At 36.5% G+C, this 27,337-nt stretch overlaps 1 protein-coding gene across 1 annotated transcript in view; it reads left to right on the forward strand.

Moving 5' to 3' along the window:
* Positions 1 to 7,427: 7,427 nt before the first annotated feature.
* The window catches only part of SMC2 (structural maintenance of chromosomes 2), a 67,277-nt gene continuing 47,367 nt past the window's right edge, over positions 7,428 to 27,337 (forward strand). Inside the window, exons 1-11 of the mRNA XM_057313631.1 lie at positions 7,428 to 7,621; positions 8,465 to 8,693; positions 9,314 to 9,463; positions 11,606 to 11,728; positions 12,781 to 12,819; positions 15,977 to 16,087; positions 16,271 to 16,315; positions 17,549 to 17,782; positions 17,993 to 18,142; positions 20,815 to 21,048; positions 22,492 to 22,651. Coding sequence (XP_057169614.1) covers positions 8,526 to 8,693; positions 9,314 to 9,463; positions 11,606 to 11,728; positions 12,781 to 12,819; positions 15,977 to 16,087; positions 16,271 to 16,315; positions 17,549 to 17,782; positions 17,993 to 18,142; positions 20,815 to 21,048; positions 22,492 to 22,651 — 1,414 coding nt within the window. The 5' untranslated portion in view covers positions 7,428 to 7,621; positions 8,465 to 8,525. The remainder of the gene's footprint in view (positions 7,622 to 8,464; positions 8,694 to 9,313; positions 9,464 to 11,605; positions 11,729 to 12,780; positions 12,820 to 15,976; positions 16,088 to 16,270; positions 16,316 to 17,548; positions 17,783 to 17,992; positions 18,143 to 20,814; positions 21,049 to 22,491; positions 22,652 to 27,337) is intronic.

Here is a 27,337-nt window from a genome sequence, read left to right on the forward strand (position 1 = left end):
AATTTTTTTCCTGGACTCTCTTGGCACTCTACACCAGTCCTGCGTTACATTTGCTTTGAATGGGGAAAAGGTCCCCTAAGTGAATGGCTATGAAGCTACTCCTCAAACCTGAGTCATAGAGAAACTAAGATGGAAGATGGTAGGGCTGTGAGGGGGCAGGGGGATAACATGAGAAATTCGGATAGGACATTCTAGTGCCATTTGTTTCTCTGGGGTCTCACACAGATGACCCTAAGCCTGGGAGTCCCAGAGTATCCACTGTCCCATGTCATGACTTGTATGCTAGGTTCTTCTTTCAGCATAGTCTATGGACCGTTTCCTATTATTCTAAAGCTTCAGTAGAAGATTGTTTAAATGTTCCATTCTTGACTTGGCCTTGTTTCAGAGACTTAAAGGGAGAGCAGGTAATTTCAAGGCCTTCTGTTCCCATTCCCCACCCCTGATCCCCTCGCATTCATGGCTGCATCATGCGTGGTGGTTGTGGTAAGTACTGAGGAATTCTGCTGAGGGTGAGGGAAATGCCAGAGAGTGAGAATCTGAGCTGTCAGGTCTAACTGTTCTTTTCCAAGCAGAATTCCTCTCTACAGAGTCAACCTCTGATTATCTGTTTTAATTTTTATTTTGTAGGGAAGTAATTTATTTATACTTTGAATTAAAATTATTCATATGCATGTTTTATTTCTTCATTAGACCTTAATTTACTTGAAATAAAGAGTAAATTTAGGAAAATCACTAGAAGATTTAATTTTCCCATTGGCAAAATGAGTGGTTATAATTCTTCAATGGCTCTTCCATCTGCAGAACTTACTAATTTTATGTGAGTCAGCCTAAAATGATAGGATGTCACAATTCTAGAAAGGTTGAGAATACCTTATCTCTGGTTTCCATATTAGTTTGCTGGCAGATATGCTGCCTACATCTCCTCGTTACTGTCTAGTGAAATAACTGCTCTGGAACGGAGGGTGAGAATAACACAAAGAAAGTAAAACAAAGAAATTTCACAACAGCCATCATCAGGAACTCAGGGGCAATTTGACTTAAAGCAGCTTGAAATTTTAAAAGAAAAACAGAAAATGCAATCTTTTCTCATCTGCTTTCTGTTTCTTCTTTAAACAAGCACATTCTACCTCCCCAAAGTTTCCCCTAAAAAGAAAACACACTGCACAGCTTGACCTGTAATTTAAATCACAATTAAGATTCCAGTTAGATTGTATCTTCATCATAAATCGGCTATAAATCCCCCAGTGTTCCGTTAAATTCCCTTATCCTCTTAAACAGCATGACCCCAGTTTTATTTTCCCTAGACATAAAATGTTGAATTATAGCTTATTTATGAGTTTCATGAATAAGACTAATCTGATTGCCATTTGTAGAGAAATTCTCACCAGGTTATTACACTCCTAGATCCCATTAACTAATAAAAAATATTCAAAATAAAAATTACTCCAAATTAGTCTAAGTAGAATTGCTGGCAACATTTCTTTGTATAAAAAGAAGATGCCACTGACCAGCACCATGAACATTTCCTCCAGTTGTCCCTGCTCCGCACTACGATCTATGCTAAATCCAACCTGCTTTTTATAAACATTTACAAATCTACCTTTCTAGCCTGTCATTTATTCTTAGTGAGATATTACTTCTTCACTAAGACTCCACTTCCTGTGAGCAGTGGTTCAAGTTGTTCCGATTTTATGTTTTTGACCTAACCCTGGGTACCCACTGTAAATCCAAACTTGACTGAGACTGTCCAGCATCTGGTGAAATAGGTCGGCTGGGGTTTCAATGACTTGATGGCTTCAGTAGTCACATGGAAAGGAAAATTACTGGAGGCATTAAAACTGCTAGCTATTTCTAGGGCAGTATAAGATTATTGCAAAAAGTTATGCTATGTAATCAATAAAATAAGAACTGATATCCACTACAATCTAAGCTCCATAAGGCAGAAATTTTTGTTGTACTGTTCACTGACATTGTAAGCACTCAAGCATTTGTTGAATAAATGGATGGACTTTAGTCCTGGCTTCTCTCTGTGATCAAAGTCTAGTTCTGTGATCCTGCTTCTTCATCTATAAAATGGAGATAATAAAAGGATTCTTGGGGTGCCTGGGTGACTCAATTGGTTAAGTGTCTGGCTCTTCATCTCAGCTCACGTTTTGATCTCAGGGTTGTGAATGCAAGCCCCAAAGTGGGCTCCATGCTGGGCACGGGTGTACTTTAAAAAATAATAAAATAAAAAAAATAATAATAAATACATAAATTAATAATTGTTGAGTTACATAAAGTAACTTAGGAAAAGTGTTTGGAACTTGGCACAGCACAAATATACATCAATATTTTAAGCAATAAAATTATTTAATAACAATAAGATGACTCAAGCTAAGTCTGAAATAAGATTATTTTAAATCCTTGAAGGGTAGTGATAGGCAAAACTGTTGTTTAAAAGTTGCAAGCCCTGTTTTTTTCCCCTAAAATGTAAAGGATTAAACTTTTAGGGATAAAAAGCCTTTGTTTTTGGAGAATCATCTGAATGGGTACTCAAGTTTATACAAATGTAGAGCAATGGTTCTCTGCTAGACTAGAAAGATTTTAGATATATAGCACCAAGAAAATAAACAGCTTTGCTTAACATTGTAACATATATTACTGTAGGCAAAATCTGTTTCATTTAAAAACATGTTCCTTTACTATATATGGATCTAGCTTATTCTATGCTGTACATTACTGCTTGTCCTTACAGAAGTCAATAAACAATTTCTTTTTTCCAAGCAGTGACCCATAGAAATTGGAAGAGGAGAAGTGGAAATGGCAGAAAAGACTGGGAGACATGATTTTCATTGCCCACTGACAAGGGATATAAAGAGAATTAGATCTGGATTGCTGAAGCCCCAAATGAGCTCTGCCATGAATTTCCCACAAATGCTGTATTTTGGAGGAAAAAACCCTCAAACTCTTAGAAATGCATTGATGTTACATTATTCTGATCTGAAGTCCCTTGGGAAACAAAGGCCAAACCCCACCCTTATGGTTAGAGGTGGGATTTGGGGAGAATGGGGTAGAAGCAGAGTGGAGACTGAAAGGGAATAGCCAGAGATACCATATTTCTGATATAGAAACATAAGTATTTTGTAGAACTTTAGAGAGGGCAGAGACTGGTACTAATATGTAATGTTGAAGTAGGAATTTAAGTCAGAATTCAAAGGATAACAAATACTTGTGACTCTAGAGGACTGAAGAATGATGTAGAAGACTAAAGAGAAAATGTTAATTTTCATAGACCCACAGACTCAATTTCCAGGAGCCCTACCAATCCATAATGATGTGGGAAACAAAGATAGAAGGGAATGTAAATAAAATAAAATTTCCTTATAATCTGCAGCCCATTGACAAGGACTAGTGATCGGCAGAGTAAAACATTCTCCAGGAAACTCCCAACTGTCTTAATGTTAATGGTTTGCTAGAGGGAAAAATGACCTTACCTTGACAATGGCACGACGATGGCACAGTCTCCAATATCTTGTAGGTCCTCTTTAGCATACAGAAGTTCTTTTGAAAACCTCCCTCCTCCTTTACCTCCCCTCAACTCCCAAGAATATAATCAGCCATTCCTCACAACCCCAGTGCCCCTACTCTTTCTGCCCACGGGTCCTGTCCCGGTGCTTTAATAAAACACCTTTTTGCACTGAGGAGGTCTCAAGAATTCAAGAATTCTTTCTTGGTCCTTGCTCCAGACCTCACCCCACCAACACCAATTCACCTACATTCAAAAACTCCCTCAAGAAGACCTCCTCTAATATGGTTGGAACTTCCCTTTATATAGTAATACTGTATAAAATATGATAATAATTATTATATAAACGATATGCCAAGCTGAATAACAAGAAAACAAAACAAAATAAATGACAGGAAATTCTCAGTGCCAGAAACAAACTGAAAAATTGCAGCCCTCCCACATTTTATTCTTGGCTACCAGGCTCAGGAGCCAGGGGCTAGGTTTCAGCACACAAGCATAAGGCCTAGAGCCTCAGGCAGAGAAGCAGGAACTAAGCCCTTAGGTAAAACTTCGAGCCTTAAACAACTGCCAGGCACTGGGACTGGAAAAATTCCACCTGCTAGTCTGGGGAAGAAGCGAAGAAGTTTGTTCTTTGCTTGGGGCTTTGGATAGGGGTTAAAAACAAAAGGTACCTGTGAGAAATAAAAACCCCAGGCCTGCAAGATATAAATTTACAATATCTGCATAATTCAGGAACCACAAACTGAGAAATAATCATTCACAAATGCCCCAGGATATTTAAGAGCCAAAAAACCCTGGCAGAAACAAATACATAACTGTTCTGAAGGGACTCTTTCACAACTCAGGGCATGAGAGACTCCCATAAACAAAACAACCCCATCCCAGAACAGTACCCGGGGAGGATATAAATCACTATGAGTAAAACTCAGCAAATGTTGTAAACAGTAGAGTTAGGAACTCAAAAGCTGGAAGTACCTGAAACAGAAGATATATTTGATTAAAGGGGCAAAATAATAGAAATTATGATGAAAGAATATAGGCAGATTTCACAAAGAACCCAACAGAACATGTAGTACTGAACAGTTTTGTCATGGAAATGAAAATGCATGGGTCTAACCAGATCCCATCGGTGAATGAATAATCACCTCCTTTGCTATTCCTTAAATTATGCTCAGCTGTATTTCTTGTCAAACGGGTTATACTTGGTGTATTCAAAATGTGCTGTGCAATAGTTTTACAATATGAACTTCCCATCATTATCAATTCATCCCTTTAAACCCCAAATTCGTCTCTCAACAAAATGAATCAACCTTTCCTTATGTCTGCAGGGAAGGTAAAGTCCTTTCATTTTTTCTTCTGTCCTAAGTTGCAGGGAGAGAGGATTCATCTAGGTCCCAAGAAGAGCTACTTTAAAACTCTAAAATTAGAAATGTGCACCCAGGGAAAGACTGTCCTTCCCAGTGCCCTGGAAGAGTAGACCAAATCTTTTTCCTAGCTCCCCCTTATGGCTTTATCGGTGCCTTTGCTGGTGCTGCTGCCTTGTACATAAGGACTAAAACTCCACCAGCCTGCCAATCTTGAACCTTTCAAAAGATTTTGATCCATGGTGATGAAACAAGAACAGTGCTTTATTTTTACTACATTTACCCTATGGTCTATCTTTACTTCCAGCCCTTCCCTCTCCAAATTAGGGGAGTATTAGTGGCTTTGTGCCTTGATCTTCTCCACTTCCCTGTGATCTCAGGGGGCAGTTGTAAGCCAGCCATTAGTTATTTCCTCAAGTCCATCTGTACTAATGGAAATTCCTTACTATTCCTGGCATGCTGGAAGACTAAAATTGATATAGATCTCTCCTTTAATAAGTAATTTTCATTTTAGTAAATACTTTCAGTGTAAGTAGATAGGCATATTCTTATAACAACTCAGAAGTGCTCATCCAGCAAAAGTGCATTTGCACCTGTTTTCATCCATCTGACTTAAATATATAAGCTAATTATTAATCTATTAAATAAGTGCAAGGTGAATAGCGTCCATTTTCACCCCCAAAGAAATGTTTATCTCACAACTTGGTAAAACCCACTTTAGGGTTTGTTGGCAAATTAAAATTCTTTACTCACAAAGTGATAAAGGGGGCATTGTTGAAAATAAATGTATATTAAAATTGAATAGACCATTTGCAATGACATGGATGGAGCTAGAGAATTATGCTAAGCTAAATAAGTCAGAGAAAAACAAATACCACATGATCTCACTCATATGTGGAATTTAAGAAACAAAACAAGCAAAGATAAAAGGAGACAGACCAAGAAACAGACTCTTAACTAGAGAAAAAACTGTTTTACCAGAGGAGAGGTGGGTGTGGGGCTGGGTTAAACAGGTGATGGGGATTAAGCGGAGCACTTGTAAGCACAGGGTGTTGAATGGAAGTGTTTAATCATTATATTGTATGCCTGAAACTAATATAACATTCTATGTTAGTGACACTGGAATTAAAATAAAAAATGGAATAAAAAATTGAATAGAACCAATATATGTGAGTTGTAGAATGTAGCGGATGCAGGAATCAAAGCCGACAAAGATAAACAACTAAAAGATGTTAGGCCAGTAACCACTGACAGAACAGAAGGGGGTGGGATAGGAGAGTAATTAATTCTTTAGTAAACAAACCAAAAGCACCCAAAACTTATTTTCTTCTTAAGAAGAATTTCAAAACATAGGCCCATTCTTGGTAATTCTTGGTAGTTCGAGAGGTGTCCAATGCTGCAAAGCCATTCCGGGGGGAAGAAAGAAAATTTGAAATATATGGTTTAAAATAGTATACCGACTGCAACATCTTTTTATACATCAGGTAGGGATAGCACCGTGGTGCACTCTGAAGCGGCCCTTCCTAAATTACTATCAGTGTGCTCAACTGTAAGTAAATTGGTCAGTTTTGTTTAAGAACAACACACACTAATAAATGCAGAATCTATTATTAGTGATCCTGGATTCTGAACATGAAGAGTAACAGTATATAGCAATTTAAAAGTACGCGCTATGGAGCTAGACTGCTTGGGAACAAATCCCAGCTTCTCCGCTTATTACTCGAAGTTCGTTCATCTATAAAATGAGAACAATGACACGGATTTCACAGAGTTGCTGCAGGATTTTAAAGCCCTTGGGACCCAGCCTGGCACACAAAACTCAATATATATTAGCTGTCGGGTTTCCAAAGAAATTCTCTGAAATGTTAGTTCTGCCATTGCTTTATTGAAGTGCAGGGAGGGCAACACCTGTTTGTCCACCTCCTGCTGCCGGCCCCACACAATTTCTCCTCTGGCATCAGCACAGCTCTCGGCAGCCGCAGCGAGTACTAACGTCCCTCCCCATAGCGAAATTTCAGATGGAAAAGCCCGCCAGGGTCCGGAGCCGGGAGGGGCGGAGCCAGAACACGCCCCATAGTCCTCCCAAGTCCCGCGCCTCCCATTTTTGATAAATCCGAGCCAAATCGGGTAAATTCTGAGGCTTCTAAAGTACAATGAAGACACCGGCAAAAAGCTCCCCGCTTCTCTACCTCCACAATTCTAAGACTACAGCAGTCCGCACCGGAGAGTCCCGCGGGGCCCGGCGGGGCGGGGCCTCCGGGAGGACCCGAGGCTGCTGGGGCCTGGCATGGGGCGGGGCCGGCGAAGCGCGAGGCCCCGAGGCTGAGGTGCGTGGCTGCCCAGGGAGTGCCGGACGCTGAGCTCAACACATGCCACTTGCTTCTTTAGTCCTCAGGCCCCACCAGTCTCATTCCCGGAGCTGCCACTGTCGTGACGCTCTTTCCTATCTCCCTGTCACTTTGATTATTCGATAGGAGGGAAAAATGGAACCTCTACGTCAGGCATCTCCTAGGCACCGGCCAATGAAACAGGCGGTGGAAGTGGGGTCCTTTGCTCGCGCCGAAATTCAAAGGTATAAATATTTCCGGCCCGGGTACCGAGCGCGGGGTCGGTGTCTTACGCGCTATGCTGGAGTTCTCTTGGTAGCGACCGAAGCCCGGCAAAGTGGGCCGGCTTTCTGCTCTTGTAACCAGGAGTAGCTTCTAGGGCGCCTCAAGCCCGGGCGGCCTGGCGCAGCGGTGAGGCGGTGCGTGCGCGCGGCTGGTTGGGCCTAGTCTGGGATTCCTTGGCTGGAGAGCAGGACAGGTGGTTTTTTTGCTGGGGCGGGGGGAGGAGAGGAGTTAGCATGAAGGGACCGCAAACTAAAATCAGTCCTAGGGGGTTTCCTGGCAGAATGGCTACTTCCTATCCAGCCTTGGCGTAGAGCGTACAAGCGTTTATAGAAACACCTGGTGGGGCGAGGAAACAGGCAGAGTGAAAACAAGCTGGAGAGTATTATGGGATTCATCTATTTAGTGAATATTTATGTCACTCCCCTTTCCTAGGGCCAGGGAGTCAGGCACTAATCGGGCACACGGCGGTGGACGTAGGCAAAGTTTCTACAGGAACTTGCATTACGATAGTCTGGATAGACGAATAAATAAATACTGTTTAGTGTCATCTTTAAGTACGATGAAGGAAAAAACAGTGAGGGGATGGGGACAGGTGCGTTTTTAAATAGGAAGTCAGGAAAGACCCCAGTAAGGTGACGTTTGAGCAAAGATTTGAATGTAGTAAGGAGAGCGAGTCATGTCAGTATTGCGGAGCAAGACATTATGGGCAAAGGGAGTGGGATATGAAATAATTAGTTTCTGTTAGAGTATGATAAAGATGGAAGGTAAGCCTAGAAAAGGAAGTCGTTGACTTCCAGGTTGAATTACTGGTTTAATTAACTTCCAGTTAATTAAGTTGGAGAAAGTGTCTTTACATCAGAGGAAGTAGTTCGGCAAGTGGCTTTATTTCTATTAAGCTATCATTCTTATTTTTTAGTCTTTTACATACATTATGATTACAGATTTCTGTCCCGCTTATGTATCTCTGTTTTGTACAGAGCTGCTTTGTGGCCTGTTTGATTACTAGCGGAAGTTTACCTGTCCAAGTCAGTAGTGAAAATGCATGTTAAGTCAATCATTCTTGAAGGATTTAAGTCCTATGCTCAGAGGACTGAAGTCAATGGTTTTGACCCCCTCTTCAATGCTATCACTGGTTTAAATGGTAGTGGGAAATCCAACATATTGGACTCCATCTGCTTTTTGCTGGGCATCTCCAACCTGTCTCAGGTAAACTTTCTGATTTACATGAATTATAAGTTTGGGGAATCTCAAGGGAATCCACATTGACCTTAGAGACTATTGCCAGTATTCTCTTCATTTGCATATTTGTTTATGTAAATTTTCTTACACCTCACCACAATCCTTTAGAGGTAAATATTGTTACTCCATTTTTCCGGTGAGAAAACAGAAACTTAGGGTTGCCTAAGGTTCATCCGTTTATGATGTTTGGAGCAACACTCAAACTCAGGCATTCTTTAAGGCAGTCTTCTTCCAGAGTCTGTATTCCTACCCACTCACCCTGCATTATAATGCCTTTCAGGATCTAAAGGAATTGGATGAACAGTGAAATTCTTAGATGCTGTCTTTCTAAATCTTTCCAATGAACTTCAGTTAAGAAATGAGTAGAAAACAATTCAGTGCAGGGGAGGAAAAGACCTGTGGAGAAAGGCACTCATTTTAGGTGGTTTCCCATTTTCCTTGCTTTCCGTGGTTCTGAATGCAACTGTCTGTCCTTGGCTACTTAATGGATACTACATGGGTGGTTTTCCAATATCAAGAAACCCATTTTTAGTGCCATTTTGTGCAGTATGGAGTTTTGTAATTGATAAACTTTTCTTTTGTTTTAGGTTCGGGCTTCTAATTTACAAGATTTAGTTTACAAAAATGGGCAGGCTGGTATTACCAAAGCCTCAGTGTCAATCACATTTGATAATTCCGACAAAAAGCAAAGCCCTTTAGGATTTGAGGTTCATGATGAAATTACAGTAACAAGGCAGGTAAGTGGCTTCGAAATATTTGGATACCTAAGAACTTTGGTCTGAGGTGTTTTTTGGCGATATGGCTTTCCTGGAGAGAGAAAGTTTGTGAGCAAAATTGATCAAATATTGACTAGATTTAAGAATGTCTTCCTTATGTTAGAAATTTGATCATGCAAATTCCACCATTTACCAAGAAGATTGAAAGAGATCTGAAAAGCCATCGATCAGTATAGGTACTCAGCCATGCTTAAATCTTGAACCATATTTGTATCTTCTCTGTGCTGGAATACCTATACTTGGAATATTGGTACCTTCTGTGGTAATCTAGTCTGTTATTGGACGGGTCTAATTAAAAAGTTATTCCTATAAAATGAGCCAAAGTATTGTCATCAACTTTTACACATTAAATCTGGTTCTTTGAGAGCATCGAAAAGCAAATCTAATGTGTTCCATATTTTAATATTTAGGTTTAATATTTAGGTATTAATATTTAATATTTAAGCTAAATCTCTCTAGGTCTTTCAACTAATAATTGTTTCTATATCCTTCACTTGTCTAATCACACTGAATACAAATTTGCTGTAGTTTTTTATGCCTTTATTATTTTTAATGCATGGCACCTTAAATTGCATTTACTAGGTTTCGTCTCCTTAGGACAGGATTAAGCAGAATTGTCATTTCTTTCATTTTAAGTGCCCTTCTGTTTTCTCCTATAGGACATTGGAGAGTTCACAATACATTATGGATTCATATCCGATTTACTTAAAATCACCCTAATTTTTAAAATATATGTTATCAATTGTGTTACAGCCATTTCTGTATGTAAGCAGGTTTTTAAAACCAGTGCAGGACCATATGTTTGTCCCTTTGTCTTATAGTCATCCAGTGTTACTTTGTCAGTTTTATTTCTTAAAATTCTGTTAAGTCCTGTTTACTCTCCATTTTTGCATTATGTAACATACAAGTCCCCTTTCTATTTTCATAAAAATCTCTAGTTAAAAAAAGGCATTGACTAGATTAGGATAAAATCCTGTTGTGTGTCATTTAGCATCCATCAAATACCTTTTAGGAATTTTCAGTAAGTCTGCTACTAATCTACCTAAAATTCCTGTCCTCATGCAGTCCATATGCCTGTTTTTTCACTGAAATTTTGTCATAAGGACTTTGTTAAAATATTTATGTATATTAGGTCTGTTGTTCAAATATATTAATATATGATCAGCTTAATACTCCTGTCAAGAAAATAAATGAATTAACACTCATTCAGTATTTTATTAAATGTTTGCTGTGTGCTGGGCATTCTTGAAGGCACTGGGAAATACAGATAGAAGAAAGAGAAACATCTTTTTAAGGACCTCAAAATACTGTGGGTGAGATGATTATGCCCATTAAGTGACAATTGCTAGAGTATGAACAAGCTGGTGTCTGGTAGAAGTTGTTCTTTGAAGCTCTATGATTACTCTTTTGCTTTCAAGATTTCACAAGTCATGTCTTTATTAACCCCTTTTAGACTCTTGTCAAGGATTGTTATCAAATTGCTTGTCTTTCGGGCACCTGGGTGGGTCAGTGGGTTAAGTGTCTGACTCTTGATTTTGGCTCAGGTCTTGATCTTGGGATTGTGAAATCAAGCCCACTTGTGGGTCTCCACGCTGGGCGTGAAACCCGCTTAAGATTCTCTCTCTCCCTTTCTCTCTTAAAAGAACAAACAAAACCCCAACAAACAACAACAAAAAACCCAAAACAAAACTGCTTGTCTTTAGTTTTTAGTATCTCACCTCTGTTCTTTGGAGATTAAAAAGTGGAAGAAAGAGGGGTTAACCTCGGAGAGTGAAAAAATTGCAGAAAGAGCGATCAGGGATACAATATGTTTTACACATACTTGGAAACATAAAGTCAAAAGTGATGTTAGAGTTCTAGTCCAGTGCAGGGGAGGTTAGGAGGATTGTGCATGGTTATATAACTAATTAGCAATAGTCTTTGGATTGAGTCAGGACAATTGACTTCTAATCTATATTCTTTTTGACTATCTCACACTTCCTCCATTATTTACTCAGGATTGGTTTTATTCAGTGTTAGTTGAACAGAACAAACAAGTGAAACATATTTGGGAATTCAAGATGTGTATGTTCATTTATATTTTTTAAAATACTTCCCTTTTAGGTGGTTATTGGTGGTAGAAATAAATATTTAATCAATGGAGTAAACGCAAACAACACCAGAGTACAAGATCTCTTCTGTTCTGTTGGCCTTAATGTTAACAACCCTCACTTTCTCATCATGCAGGTATTTTGTTTATGGTCTTTATATAATGGTTTTGACATCATTTATTTTTTAAGTTATTATAATAGGAGAAGTGCTTCTTTTTGGGTTTTCCATTTTTTGTTTTCTATTGTACTGGTATTTGGGTGCCTATTAAGAGTATAGGTTGGTTATATGTACGGATATGTTCTAACATACACATTTGAAGTTTGAAGAATGTCTACAAGTAATTTTCCTTGACTTATTTTGTTATTATAAGAATAATACATGGTCACTATAAAAATTTACAAAAATATATTGTCATAATGTATCCTTTTAAACTACTGGATTCAAGCATTTTATTATTTCAAATATATATAAAGTTTTAAGTAATTTTCTTCCTAGAGACTTATTCAAATGAAAATAAGTGCTAATATTATCTTGCCCTTATATTATCTTACTTGCCCCAACCATCTGTCCTCTTAGAAAGTCACAGCAAGGCCAATGGCAGGATTCTGATGCAACCAGAATAACATTTATTTTTACCACATCACAGCCTCAAAGCTGAAAATTTATTTCAAATAAATCTAAATCCTAAGTAATATGATGCTCTGAGTGTTGGGTAGTGGGGTTTTGTTTTGTTTTTTGGTACTGATATTCTGGTGTTGAAAGAAAAGATTTTACTATTTTATTTGAGGCCCAGAAGTGTGCAATATATTTTTAGAAATTATCTTGGAGCACAGCCATTAAAAGAAAAAAAAAATCAAGAAGTGTTCAATAATATGCCAACATGTATATGTTTATATACTTGTTGGAGACTTCTATATCATTAATATTGTCTCAGAAATATGGTCTCAGTTAACTTTGTATTATTTAGTAACAGTATATCACTGGTAAGTGAAAAGGTAAATAGCAAAATTCTGGAATTGTAAGGTACCTTTGGTCTCAAATGTAATAAAAGAAAGATCTTTTCATGTAGGTAAAAGAACTCCCAAAAGATTTGTATATTAGGATGGAACAACTTCAGTGCAGATAAACATGTATGCCTTTAAAAGACTCTAATTTATCATTGTAGTAACTGCCATTTTATTTTTCAGGGCCGAATTACGAAAGTATTGAATATGAAACCTCCAGAGGTAAGGATACTATTTACGGGCAGTAAAAATTATAATTGTAGATATTATTTTAATCTTTTAAATCAATTTTTTAAACATAATTTCTTCAATTAAAATCCTTGGAAACATTATTAAGAGTGATTAGTAAAGAAAGTCATTTTTTGTTTTTTACTATTTGGTACTATGTCACTCCACCTTTTTAAAGCTGTAAACATAACCCTTCTGAGCCTTTGTTTCCTCATCCGTAAATTAGAGTCGAAAGTCCTTACCTCAGGTCTTTTCTGAGGATTAAATGAGAATGTGTAAGAAAAGGCACAGGATGTTGTTGAGCAAATTTTTTTTAATGGAGGTGTAAGTGACATTAGTTTCAAGTGTGCAGCATGGTGATTAAATATATGTAGACATTGCAAAATGATCCTTATAAGTCTAGTTAACATCCACCACCACAGTTAACAATTTTCTTTTTCTTATGATAACTTCAAGATTTACTCTCTTAGCAACTTTAAAATATATATAGTCACCATGCCGTACATTATATCCCCAGGACTTTTATAACTGGAAGGTTGTACCTTTGATCGCCTGTATCCATTTTGCCCCCCCACTAACCGCCGTCTCTGGCAACCACTAATATGTTCTCTATGAGCTCAGTTTTTTTTTTTTCTTCTCTTTAGATTCCATATACAAGTAAGATTATATGGTATTTATTTTTCTCTGTTTGACTTATTTCGCTTAGCATAATGCCCTCAAGTTCCATCCATGTTGTCACAAATGGCAAAATTGTATTTTTTTTAATTAACATATAATGTATTATTTGTTTCAGGGGTACAGGTCTGTGATTCATTAGTCTTAAACAATACACAGAGCTCACCACAACACATACCCTCCCAAATGTCCATCACCCAGCCACCCCATCCCTCTCACCCGCTTCCACTCCAGCAACCCTCAGTTTGTTTTCCTGAGATCAAGAGTCCGTTATGGTTTGTCTCCCTCTTTGGGTTCTTGTTCCATTTTACATAGCTGAATAATATTCCAGTGTGTGTGTGTGTGTGTGTGTGTGTGTGTATGTATGTGTATGTGCGTATGTGTATGTATATATATATATCACTTTTTTTTTTTTTTAATCCATTCATCTGTCAGTGGACACTTAGATTGTTTCCATGTCTTGGTATCATAAATGAAGGTGCAGATACCTTTTCCAGTTAGTGTCTTTGTATTCTTTGGATAAATACCCAGAAGTGGAATTGCTGGATTATATATGGTAGTTTTACTTTTAATCTTTTTGAGGAAACTTCATAGTTTTCCGTAATGGCTGCACCCAATTTACATTCCTACCAACGGTATATAAGGTTTCCCTTTTCTCCATAGCATCACCAACACTTGTTATTTCTTGTCTTTGTGATAATAGCCATTCTAACAGAAGGAGTAGCTCATGGTTTTAATTTGCATTTCCCAGATGATTAGTGTTGTTGAGTACCTTTAATAGATACATTAGCCATCTGTATGTCTTTTGTGAAAAAATGTTTGTTCCCATACACACGGTCCTATGTATTTGCATATTAACCCCTTAGCAGATTTATGACTAATAACTATTTTCTCCTGTTCCGTAGGTTGCCTTTTCATTTTGTTTGGGGTTTCCTTTGCTGTGCAGGTTTTCAGTTTGATATGATCCCATTTGTTTATTTTTGCCTTTGTTGCCTTTGCTTTTGGTGTTAAATCCAAAAAAATCCTATGACCAGTGTCAAGGAGCTTAAGCTCCTGTGTTTTCTTCTAAGAGCTTTATGTGCCCAATATTAAAAGAAATTTGTATCAAGCAGCCTTTCTTAACCAGTGTTCCATGTCAGAATTAAGCCTTGCAGAAAAAGATTTGAGTGAAATTAATTGATTTCATACAGCGGGTTATTTAGGGTTTAATTTTTTTCTTGGAGCCGCCTTGAAAAGAGTTGGTATGATGGAATGAATGTTTCATATAAGAACAAAGGCTCTATAGTTATTCTTTTCTATTGAGAAGAACTAAGAAGAAAACTGATAATTGGTAACACCAGTCTGGTTTGAACATAGGTCATGCATATCTTCTTTAGATAACATCTTAAGGGAAACTTCTAATTTGAAACCTGCCAAATACATAGAAATCAAAATGGTTTCGAGAGAAATAATTCTCTTGAGATAAGGATTGATGGTGAGTAGAAGCTTCTGAAAAAAGAGTGCTGGAGAAATTGTTCTACTTATAAAATCATAATTGATTAGTGTTTGCCTTTTTCAGAGTGCTTTTCACATGAATTACTTTGTGTAATTCTCAACAGTGTTGTGAGATATTAAGTACCCTTTGGATGAAGAAACTATGGCACAAAAAATTAAGTTACTTGCTGAAGTTCTTAAAGCATGTGCCATGGTTGGAATGCATGTGTTATGTCATGCTTCATCCCGTTGGCAAAAAAAAGACTGAAATCTCTTGGAACAATTTTATTTATTTTTTATTTATTTATTATTTTAAAGATTTTATTTATCTATTTGACAGAGATAGAGACAGCCAGCGAGAGAGGGAACACAAGCAGGGGGAGTGGGAGAGGAAGAAGCAGGCTCATAGTGGAAGAGCCTGATGTGGGGCTCAATCCCATAACACCGGGATCACGCCCTGAGCCGAAGGCAGACGCTTAACCGCTGTGCCACCCAGGCGCCCCTCTTGGAACAATTTTAATTAGAAACTTCTAAAGTGACAACTGAGTGTTGTTAGTCTTTACTTTTTTTAGACTTATATTTGAAGGAAAAGAGGAGGGAGGAATTATTGGCTTCAATTTTATTATTTTTAAGTTTTTATTTTTAGGTAATTTGTATACCCAACGTGGGGCTCGAACCCACAACCCCAAGATTGAGAGTCACATGCTCAGCTGACTAAGCCAACCACACACCCCTGGCTTCAATTTTAAAAAAGATTTACTCTGCAACCTCAGTGTAGCATGAAGTTTGATTTTAGGATTGGAGTAAAGGCCAGAAATGTTTCTTGAATGTTAGGGCGATGGGTAATACATGCATTTTTATGTACTTAACTTCTCCGATCCATTTGGGACATTATTTGGTAAGATGCTTAGTGAAGTTAAGACCTTAAATTATATACTTGATGTAAACTCCAATGAAGTTCTTTTATCTTGCATTCTTAAAACATTAATATAATTCTTTTCAGATTTTGTCCATGATAGAAGAAGCAGCTGGAACGAGGATGTATGAATACAAAAAAATAGCTGCCCAGAAAACTATAGAAAAAAAAGAGGCTAAGTTGAAAGAAATTAAGACGGTAATTAAATTTATATAAAATGTTTTTAAAGATGAGAGTAATTTTATTTTCTCTCCTGTAAAGAGGAAATTCTCCCTCCCCAGTTTTCCTTAGATTTCATGCTTCTTTTCCTTTGTTTTTCTTTTTGTTTTTTTTTAATGGTACTTTATATACTGAAAAATTTGATTTTCCTTTATTTTCCAGATACTTGAAGAAGAGATTACTCCAACCATTCAAAAATTAAAAGAGGTATATACTATATAGAGGGTAGCCAGCTAGGACATCTCTCAAAGTTGGTGATGTATTCAAGATCATACAAATAGAAATGAAATGTTTACCACAACTCAGGAATTTTTCTGTGGAATGAGATAGGAGTTAAGAGTTAATACTTGATAATCAGCCTTCTGCTCGTAGAGGATGTGTTCTTCATATCTATTAATCATAATGATTTTGGAAATTTCTCTTCATAATCTCAGAAAATGATATGCCAGATTGTAATACTTTGTTGAAGTCTACATTTTCCTGGATAATTAGAATTGAGTGGAACATTTCTTGAAGATATTGCAGTCCTAGTAACCCTGTTGGTAGAGCGAATAACTTCTAGGATAATAGGGGCTATCACTGTAATTACTGCTGTCAAGACGATTGGTAAGTGAAGGGTACTGAAACAGATGTCCAGATTTTTTCTATAATCTTTGTAGTTTCTGACATCATCAATGTTTCAGTGGAAAAAATGCACTTAGAGCACACTGACTTTAAAGTTATGCATTTAGGAATTCTTAAATGCTCATTAAAATTTGATACTTCTCCAAGTTGTCTTCTGAATCCATACAGTAGTGTGGATGTTATTGGGAAAACTGAAATGATCTTGAAGGTATCCCGTTTATGTGAACGGTTAGTAGAAAACACTAGATCATGAGTTAAACCTAGGTTTTTACCTGATTTTGCTAAATTCTTTCTAAATCTGACACCATTGGAGAGGTTATTTAACCACACTGGATTCATTTCTTCACCTGCAAGTTGGAGGTTTTAATTATTCTGTCTGCCCTCTCAGATCCTTACTGGAATCAAGTTTAGTAATGTATGAGCCTATGTTTGTAAATAGTTACGTGATTGAATGTTGGGTAGGCATCTTGGTAATACTACAAAATACATGTAATAGTGTATCATTGGTGGTTGTATAAATCGTATTTATAGACTACTTACTACCCCCAGTTGATGAACCTTATAGCTATATTTCTTGTTAATCCCAACTGCCTGGTTATATATTAGATGAAATCGCCACATGGGATTCACTGGAGGTGGTATAACGCCATCTGAAAAGCCAGAGGTCTAATGTTAAGATTTCTATAATCCATGATCACTAATCTAAGACAAAATCTATTTTGTGATGGGAAATTTTATACATGTTGCTATAGTTTGAGTCTTTCTAAATTTGTTGAAAAATACGGAGTTATACTTTATTGGTGATTTCTTTTCCAGGAAAGATCTTCCTACTTGGAATACCAAAAAGTAATGAGGGAAATAGAACATTTGAGTCGTTTATATATTGCCTATCAGTTTTTGCTGGCTGAAGATACGAAAGACCGCTCAGCTGAGGAGTTAAAAGAAATGCAAGATAAAGTTGTAAAGCTTCAAGAAAAATTGTCTGAGAATGATAAAAAAATAAAAGCACTTAATCATGAAATAGAAGAGTTGGAAAAAGGAAAAGATAAGGTCAGACATATACGTAAGAATAGATAATATACTGTGAAAAAATTATATACAATAACTAATATTCACTGGACATAGTCTTCCATGTTGATTTGTTAATCTTAATGTATGATAATAGCTTATAAAAAGTAAATCTTCTAGAAGTCATAAGAGGAAATGATGATATGAGTAAAAAATAAGTACTTTGATTGAATTGGGTGCATTCGATTATAGGAACTTGGAGGTATACTCCGATCTTTAGAAGACGCTCTTGCAGAAGCTCAGCGAGTTAATACTAAATCTCAAAGTGCCTTTGATCTCAAGAAGAAAAACCTGGCAAGTGAAGAAAACAAACGCAAAGAGCTAGAAAAAAATATGATTGAGGTAAGTAAATACAAAATTCAGTTTAATTCCACTAGTGTACATTTGTCTGTTACATTAATATTTATTGAGTGTGTGCTATGGACCAAGTACAGTTGTTTTAGGCTAGGAATATAGCAGTGGACAAAATGATAAATATGGATGAATGCCTTTTGGGCTTTCCTTCCAATGAGGAAAATGATGATAAAATAGGTGAAATATATAGCATATTATATAGTGATAACTGATTTGGAGAAAAAGCTGAGGGAGGTTTTAGGAATATAAGGAGGTAGGTACAGTTTGGGATTTTAAATTGGGTAACCACTGGAGGTCTCATTGAGAGGGTGATATTTCATTAATAAGACTTGATGGAAGTCAGAGAACCATGAAAATAAATTGGCTGTGGGGGAAGATGTACCAGGCAAACAGCAATTGTCCCAGGTACCTAAGGTATTGGAAATGCAAGGAGACCAGTGTGGCTGGTTAGCACTAAGTAGTAGGAATGCAGAAAGGTGAAAGGGGTGGGATCAGGGATCAACGTGATTTTATAAGACATGTGAAGGACTTAACCTTTATTCTGAGTGACATGGAAGTTAGTGGAGTTGGTTGCTCAGAGAGAGGAACAACATTTCATATATATATATATATATATATATATATATATATATGTATGTGTATATATATGTATGTATATATATGTATGTGTATATATGTATATATATATGAACATTTTGTATGTATATATATGAAAAAAAATTTTTTTTACGATTTTATTTATTTGATGGAGAAGCAGGCTCCTTGCTGAGCCGAGAGCCCAGTACAGGGCTTGATCCCAAAACAGGGCTTGATCCAGGACTCTGGGATCATGACCTGAGCCTAAGGCAGTTATTTAACCAATAAGCCACCCAGGTGCCCCCATTTTTTTACATTTTAATAGTACTTTTTTGGTGTTTAGAGAATAACCTAAAGAAAAAGGGAAGAAGCAGGTAATTCAGGTAGTGGATGCCAGTCCGAATAATAGCTCTTGGATAAATGGGTGTATTGCGAGAAGTAGGATTTTATGAGTATTTTAAGGGTAGGTCCAATAGGGTAGACCTGACAGATTGGTTGTTGAATGTGAAAGAAGGGACTGAAGGATACTCCAGATTTTTGTCTTTGACAATTGGAAATATTGTTACCATTAGACTAGTAGAGAATAGAAAAAAGTATAGTGTGAACATAATAGGCTTGAGGTGCCTGCTAGACATCTAAGTAGAGGTGTTGATTAGGTAGTTGAATATAAGAGTACTGAATCCAGTCGAGATAGACAAATCAAAACACAAAATGTTGGCATGCCCCAGGGCTAGTGCTCAGACTTATATGCACTCATTTCTTAGGTAATCCCATCCAGCCTGGTAGCCCTGAAACACCATCTGCAGGGTGATGTTCAGATCTATAATTAACTTGACTCCTTCCCTGAATTCTAGATTTATTTGTCCAGCTATTGGATTGACGTTTTTACATAGATTATTAACAAAAAGTCTAAAACTTAATGTATCCAAAATAGAACTCTTAATTTTTCTCTACCTACCCAAACGTCTTTGAGTTGCTGAATTTTCTCCATGTTAGAAAATGGCACCACTGTTAACCTAATTGTTAGTTCAGAAATCCTGGAGTCCTCCTGCATTCCACCTTTTTTTTCAAACTCCATATCTAATCCATCACACATTCTCTTGATTTTAAAAGTACATCCTGAATACAGCCACTTTTCATCACCTCCATCACTGCTAACCTGCAGGCCATCACTGCCCATGAGGGATGCTGTAATAGTGTCCTTATCAGTTGCCCTGCTTTTACTCTTGCTGCTCTACAGTCTGCTCTTTACAGAAGCTAAAATATAAATTGGATCACATCACCCTTGTGCTTAAAATTCTTTAATGGTTTCAAAGTCATATGTGTAATTAAATCCAGCCTTTACTGTGGTCTATAAGACCTAGGACACCTGGCTCCTTTCCACTTGTTCACTGTGCTCCAACCACAGTTCCTTGAACACCCAAGCATATTCTGCAGAGCTTGTCTAGTATGTGTTCCCCTAGTATCAGCATGGTTACTCCTTTTATTTCATGTAGGTTTCTGCTCAAAGTGTCATCACAAAAAGGCCTTCCCTCATTGTTCTCCTTAAAATAGTAGTTCCCATCACGTTCTCTGCTGGTATCTTAGTGTATATGATGTTACAGTGCATATAACATAAAAGACGTTAAGTATTAGTAATTGCTGTTCCCACAGGTATTTAATATTTAAGTTTTATGGCCTTTGATAGTTTATAAATTTTCACGTACACGCTCTTAATCCTACAATCTCTACTCTGAAGTTTAGGGTAGAATGGTTATTACTTCCATTTTAAAGCTCTGGAAAGTGATTTTTAGTTTCTTCAAATGGTTGGTTTGCACTATAATATTTTAGCTAATTTATAGATTAGACTATAACATATGGAATGAAAGTATTTCTGGTAGTATAAGGGCACATATATCTTAAAAACAGGGTGAATTTAAAAATGGAAATAAAGTATTTAAAGTTATGATGGTTAAATTATCTTCCTTTTAACCATGCCCACTTCAAAATGCTATGAAATTTGATGACCGAAGGGTATAGGTATATAAGAAAAAAATGGATGTCTTTCCTAAAACATATTTTCCAATCTGAAACTCTTCCTGAAGGATTCTAGAACTTTAGCGGCAAAGGAAAAAGAGGTTAAAAAGATAACAGATGGGCTGAACGCCCTTCAAGAAGCAAGTAATAAAGACGCTGAAGCTTTGGCAGCTGCCCAGCAGCACTTCAATGCTGTTTCCGCTGGGCTGTCTAGTAATGAAGACGGAGCAGAAGCAACTCTTGCCGGTCAAATGATGGCCTGTAAAAATGACATAAGTAAAGCTCAGACAGAAGCCAAACAGGTAAATACAGACATTAACGATTGTGGGATTGCTTTTTTTTTTTTTTTTTTTTTTTTTAAGAAGCTCCTTCACATTATGCTTTGGCAGTTGTTATAAAACGTTGACAAGAATCAGATCAATGTCAAGGTATTTGTTATTTTGCCACCCTATAGCACCTAAGACAATGAAATTCAAATATGTTAACTGCTAAATATTGATGACGATAGTTACGATGCTATAAAACATTAAATAGCTTTCGTAGGTTAGTTGAAAATGTAAATGCAATAAATGCTTTTTTCTGTTTGTAGTATTGTATAGAATATTTGAGGTTAATTTCTTCTCCTTTTTTTTTGTTTTTTGTTTTTGTTAGCAATGTAAAGTTGCAGTCTTAAGCTTTAACAGGAAAAGAAACATCCTGTCTATTTCTGTGCCCACTGCACTTAGTCCTTACCTTTCGTCCTTGGGAGTACCTCTGCCTCCCTCTTACCCCCATTCTAGTCTTCCGTTTTCCTACACTGATTTCATCATCTTCAAGGCTTGTCAGTCAAGGCTTTCAAATTTGTTTAGATAGTTGTTCAGCTTTGAAAGTCCTATGGATGCAAGAGTTTCGAGGGCAGAAAGAAAAAATATATACATTTTTTCATGCATTTAAAAATTTTTTTAGAGGAGAACTCTTTAAAAATACATATAGATGGTTGTGTTTGTGTTGACATTAATCCTGTTCAACATTTTCTGTTACACATTTGCAACTTTTCAAAGATGACGGTCACAAAAAATCTGGAAGAAATCAATAGCAGAAAAACTTCAGGTCCTCTCAGTTTTTCTGTTAACTTACTGTATATTGGGAAAAGTCCACCATTATTCAGTTTTAGATGGAGGTGATATCCAGCCATATCTCAGAATACTGGTTCATGCTTTTAAGGAATAGTGTACTCAGTTATATAAAATAGCATTTGAATATCAGACTCTTAGCACTGATATTTCTCTTGTCAGTTTAGTTTCCCATTCCAGTGTAATTTTCTTATTGCTCAATACAGTTTCTCCACTGTTAATTGAACAACATTCACAAATACAGAGATACAAATGTGCATACCTAAGTGGAAAGGAAGAGAACTAGAGTTCTGATTACTAGCTTTCTGTTGTGTTTTTAATTTAACCAACTAATGGCAGTTATTCTTAGATATAATTTTTTGAACTCAGTAATGTCATCTTTTATAAATATTAAAAAATATGGACTTAAATTATAAGCTATTTGACGATTTATGTTAAGCATATATTATTTAGACTCTGAGTAGTTTTCTGAGGAGAAAATACTTGGAAATGATTCATCTCTTGACATATTAATGCAAGTGACCTAACAGTTACATTTTCAAAGCTGATGTTTCTTAAACCCCAGTCTGCATCTGTGGCCATTGAATCATTAGCACTGTCTGCCCACATAGTCTATTAAATTTTCAATAACAGGCTCAGATGAAGTTGAAACATGCCCAGCAAGAATTAAAGACTAAACAGGCCGAAGTTAAGAAGATGGATAATGGCTATAGGAAGGATCAAGAAGCTTTAGAGGCTGTGAAGAAACTTAAAGAAAAACTTGAAGCCGAAATGAAAAAGCTAAATTATGAAGGTATGCATTTAAACACTTGATATTAAATCATTAGGAGGTAGTGATTGTCGATAGAAACTAAGTAAAGGAAATAGCAAGAAGGAATTTTTTTTTACTCTATTAATGGGTGTTAGTGTAAGAAATGTTTATAAATACAGTTGATACCTGAACATAAGCTTGAACTGGATGTGTCTGCTTACTTGAGGCTTTTTTTGTTTTGATAAATACTGTTTAGTACTGTAAATGTATTTTTCTTAGGATTTTCTTTAGCTTATTTAATTGTAAGAACACAATACGTAATATAGAAAACATATAAAATATGTGTTAACCATTTATCTTCTCCATAAAGCTTGTCAACATTTGGCAATTAAATTTGAGGGTCCAAAGTTAAACACAGATTTAGGGGTGTCTGCTTCAGTGGGTAGAGCATACAAACTCTTGATCTCAGGGTCATGAGTTCAAACCCTATGCTGGGCATGGAGGTTACTTAAAAAATAAAAAAGTTAATCACGGATTTAGAACTGTGTGGGGAAGGGTGTCAGTGCCTCAACCTCCCCCCACCCAAACCATTGTTTAAGGGTCAATGAAGTATAAAACAGCTGTTTTTTTTTTTTAATCCCACTATAGTTAACATAGTGTTATTTAGTTCCAGTGTAGTGATTCAACAATTCTATACATTACTCAGTGCTCATCATGATAAGTGGACTTTTAATCCACTTTACCTGTTTCATTTCACCCATCCCCCACCACGTCCCTCATCAATTTGTTAACTATAATTAAGAGGGGTTTTTTGGTTTGTCTCTTTTTTTTTCTTTATATGTTTCTTTTGTTTCTTGTAATTCCACGAGTGAAATCATATGGTAATTGTCTTTTTCAACTTATTTCACTTGGCATTATACTCACTCGATCCATCTACATTGCAAATGGCAAGATTTCATTCCTTTTTGTGGCCGAGTAATATTCCATTGTATATCTGTACCATATTTTTATCCATTCATCTACTAATAAGACACATGGGCTGCTTCCGTAATTTGGCTATTGCAAATAATGCTGCAATAAACATAGGGGTGTATTTTTTTTTTTTTTCCAAATTGTGTTTTCATTTTCTGTGGGTAAAAATACCCAGTATTGGAATTACTGGATTGTACGGTAATTGTGTTTTTAATTTTTTGAGGAAACTCCATATTGTTTTCCACAGTGGCTGCATCAGTTCGCATTGCCACCAACAGTGCACAAGGGTTCCTTTTTCTCCACACCCTTGCCAACACTTGTCTCTTGTGTTTTTTGATTATAGCTATTTTGACAGGTGTGAAGTAATATCTCATTGTGGTTTGGATTTGCATTTCCCTGGTGATTAGTGATGTTGAGCATCTTTTCATGTGTCTGTTGGCTATCTCTGTCTTTTCAGAAATGTCTGTTCATGTCTTTGGCCCATTTTTAATTAGATTATTTGTTTTTTTAGTGTTGACTTGTATAAGTTCTTTGATATTTTGGATGCTAACCCTTAACAGATACGTCATTTGCAAATATCTTCTCCCATTCTAAAGGTTGTCTTAATTTAGTTGGTTGTTTTCTTTGCTGTGCAAAAGCTTTTGATTTTGATGTAGTCCCAGTAGTTTATTTTGCTTTTGTTTCTCATGCCTCAGGAGACCTATCTAGAAAAATGTTGGTATAGCGGATATCAGAGAAATTATTGCCTTTCCTTTCTTCTGGGATTTTCATGGTTTTAAGTCTCACGTTTAGGTCCTTAATTCATTTTGAGTTTATTTTTGTATATGGTATAAGAAAGTGTCCAGTTTCATTCTTTTGCATATAGCTGTCCAGTTTCCCAAAACCATTTGTTGAAGAGACTTTTTCCCATTGTATATTCTTTTCTGCTTTGTCAAAGATTAATTGACCATATAATCATGGATCTATTTTGGGGCGCTCTCTTCCATTGATCCGTGTGTCTACTTTTGTGCCTGTACTATACTGTTTTGATTACTGCAACTTTATAGTATATCTTGAAATATAGGATTTGTTCTTTTTTAAGATTGCTTTGGATCTTCAGGGTCTTTTGTGGTTCCATGCAGATTTTGGGATTGTTTGTTGTAGCTCTGAAAAATGAGACTGGTATTTTGATAGAGATTGCATTAAATCTGTAGATTGTTTTGGGTAGTATGGAGAGTTTAACACTATTTGTTCTTCTAGTCCATGAACCTGGACTATCTTCCCATTTGTTTATGTTATCTACGATTTTATTCATCAGTATTCATAGTTTTCACAGTGCAGGTCTCTTACCCCCTTGGTGAAGTTTATTTCTAGGTATGTTATTATTTTTGGTGCAACTGTAAATGGGAATATTTTCTTAATTTTTCTTTCTGCTGTTTCAATATTGGTGTATAGATCTTTCTGCTGTTTGATTATTGGTGCGTAGAAGGCAACAAGTTTCTGTACGTTGATTTTGTATCCTGCAACTTTACTGAATTCATTTATCAGTTCTAGCAGTTTTTTGGTGGATCTTTCGATTTTTCTATATTTAGTATCATGTTATCTGGAAATTGTGAGAGTTTTACTTCTTCCTTACCAATTTGGATGCCTTTTATTTCTTTTTGTTGGCTGATTTTTGTGGTTAGGACTTTAGTATGTTGCATACAAGTGGTGAGAGTGGGCATCCTTGTCTTCTTGTTCCTGATCTTAGGGGGAAAGCTCTGTTTTTCCCCATTGAGTATGTTGTTAGCTGGGGGTTATTCATATAGGGCCTATTATGTTGAGGTATGTGTCCTCTAAACCTAGTTTGTTGAGGGCTGTTATCATGAATGGATGTCGTACTTTGTCAAATGTTTTTTCTTAATCTATTGATATGATTGTATGGTTTTTATCCCTTATTTTGTTGATGTTGACTGCTTTGCAAATATTTAACCACCTTTGCAACCTAGGAATAAATCACACCTGATTGTGGTGAATGGTTTCTTGTAATGTATTGTTGGATTTGGTTTGCTAATATTATTTTGATGATTTTTGCATTTATATTCATCAGAGATACTGCCTTTAGTTCTCTTTTTTTTTAGTGTCTATATCTGGTTTTTTATCAGGGTAATGCTAGCTTCATAGAATGAATTTGCAAGTTTTCCTTTCTTTTCTATTTTTTGAGATAGTTTGAGAAGAATAGGTATTAGCTGTTCTTTAAATGTTTGGTAGAATTTGCCTGTGAAACTGTCTGGTTCTGGACTTTGGGTTTTGGGGAGTTTTTATATTACTGATTCAGTTTCATTTCTGGTTGTCAGTCTGTTAAACTGAAGCAAAATTTTTGTTAGGTTATATGTGTCTATGAATTTATCCATTCTAGGTTGTCCAATTTGTTGATATATATTTCTTCATAATATTCTGTTACAGTTGTTTGTATTTCTGTGGTGTTGGTTGTTATTTCTTCTCATTTCTGATTTCATTTATTGAGTTCTCTTTATTTTTTTTGCCGAGTCTAGCTAAAGGTTTATCAATTTTGTTGATCTTTTCAGAAAACCAACTCCATGATTGTTTGTGCACGAACATAATGTAATAAAAAAAATTTAAAAAAAACCTCCTAGTTTCTTTTATTCTTTTAGTTATTTCATTTATTTCTACTCTACTCTATAGAGTAGATTCTTTCTTTCTGCTGGTTTTGGGTTTTGTTTTTTCTTTTTCTAGCTTCTTTAGGTATAACGTTAGGATGTTTGAGGTATTTCTTGCTTCTTGAGGCAGGCCCGTATTGCTGTAAACTTCCCTCTTAGAACAGCTTGCTGCATCCCAAAGATTTTGGACCGCTGTGTTTTCATTTTCGTCTCCATGTATTTATTTCTGTTTTTTTTCTTGGTTGACACATTCATTCTTTAGTAGCATGTTTTTATCCTTCATGTGTTTGTGCTCTTTGCAGACTTTTTCTTGTAGTTAATTTCTTAGCATTGTGGTTAGAAAAGACGCATGGTATGAATTTGTTGAGACTTATTTTGTGGCCTAATACGTGATCTATTCTGTAAAATGTTCCATGTGCACTTGAAAAGAATGATGGCCTTGCTGGATAGAATACTCTTGGCTATAGGTTTTGTTTCTTTCAGCAATTGAATATAGCATGCCATTCCCTTCTGGCTTACAAGGTTTGCACTGAAAAATCAACTGATAGCCCATGGAGTTTCCCTTGCTTACAAGTGTTTTCTCTTGATGCTTTTAAAATTCTCTGTTTAGGGGTGCCTGGGTGGCTCAATTGGTTGGATGTCTGCCTTCGGCTCAGGTTATGGTCCCAGAGCCCTGGGATTGAGCCCCGAGTCAGGCTTCCTGCTCAGCAGGAAGCTTGCTTCTCCCTCTCCCTCTGCCTGGTGCTCCCCTTGCTTGTGTTCACTTTCACTCTCTCTCTCTGTCAAATAAATAAAAATTAAATAAAATAATATCCTCTCTTTATTACTACTTTTTGCCATTTTAATTACTATGTGTCTTGGTTTGGACCCTCTTGGGTTAATTTTCTTGGGCTATCTGCCTCCTGGATTTAGATTTGTTTCCTTCCCTAGATTCAAGAAGTTTTCAGCTGTTATTTCTTCACATTTTCTGTCCACCTTTCTCTCTCTTCTTCTGGAATCTCTGTAATGGGAAAGTTATTACACTTATTGGTAGTGCTGAGTTGCCTAAGTCTGTTTTCATTTTTTGTTATTTTTTCTATCACCTGTTCAGCTTGATTGCCTTCACTCTGTCCTCTAG

Source organism: Ursus arctos, unplaced genomic scaffold (assembly GCF_023065955.2).
Source record: "Ursus arctos isolate Adak ecotype North America unplaced genomic scaffold, UrsArc2.0 scaffold_18, whole genome shotgun sequence".
Taxonomy (NCBI): domain Eukaryota; kingdom Metazoa; phylum Chordata; class Mammalia; order Carnivora; family Ursidae; genus Ursus; species Ursus arctos.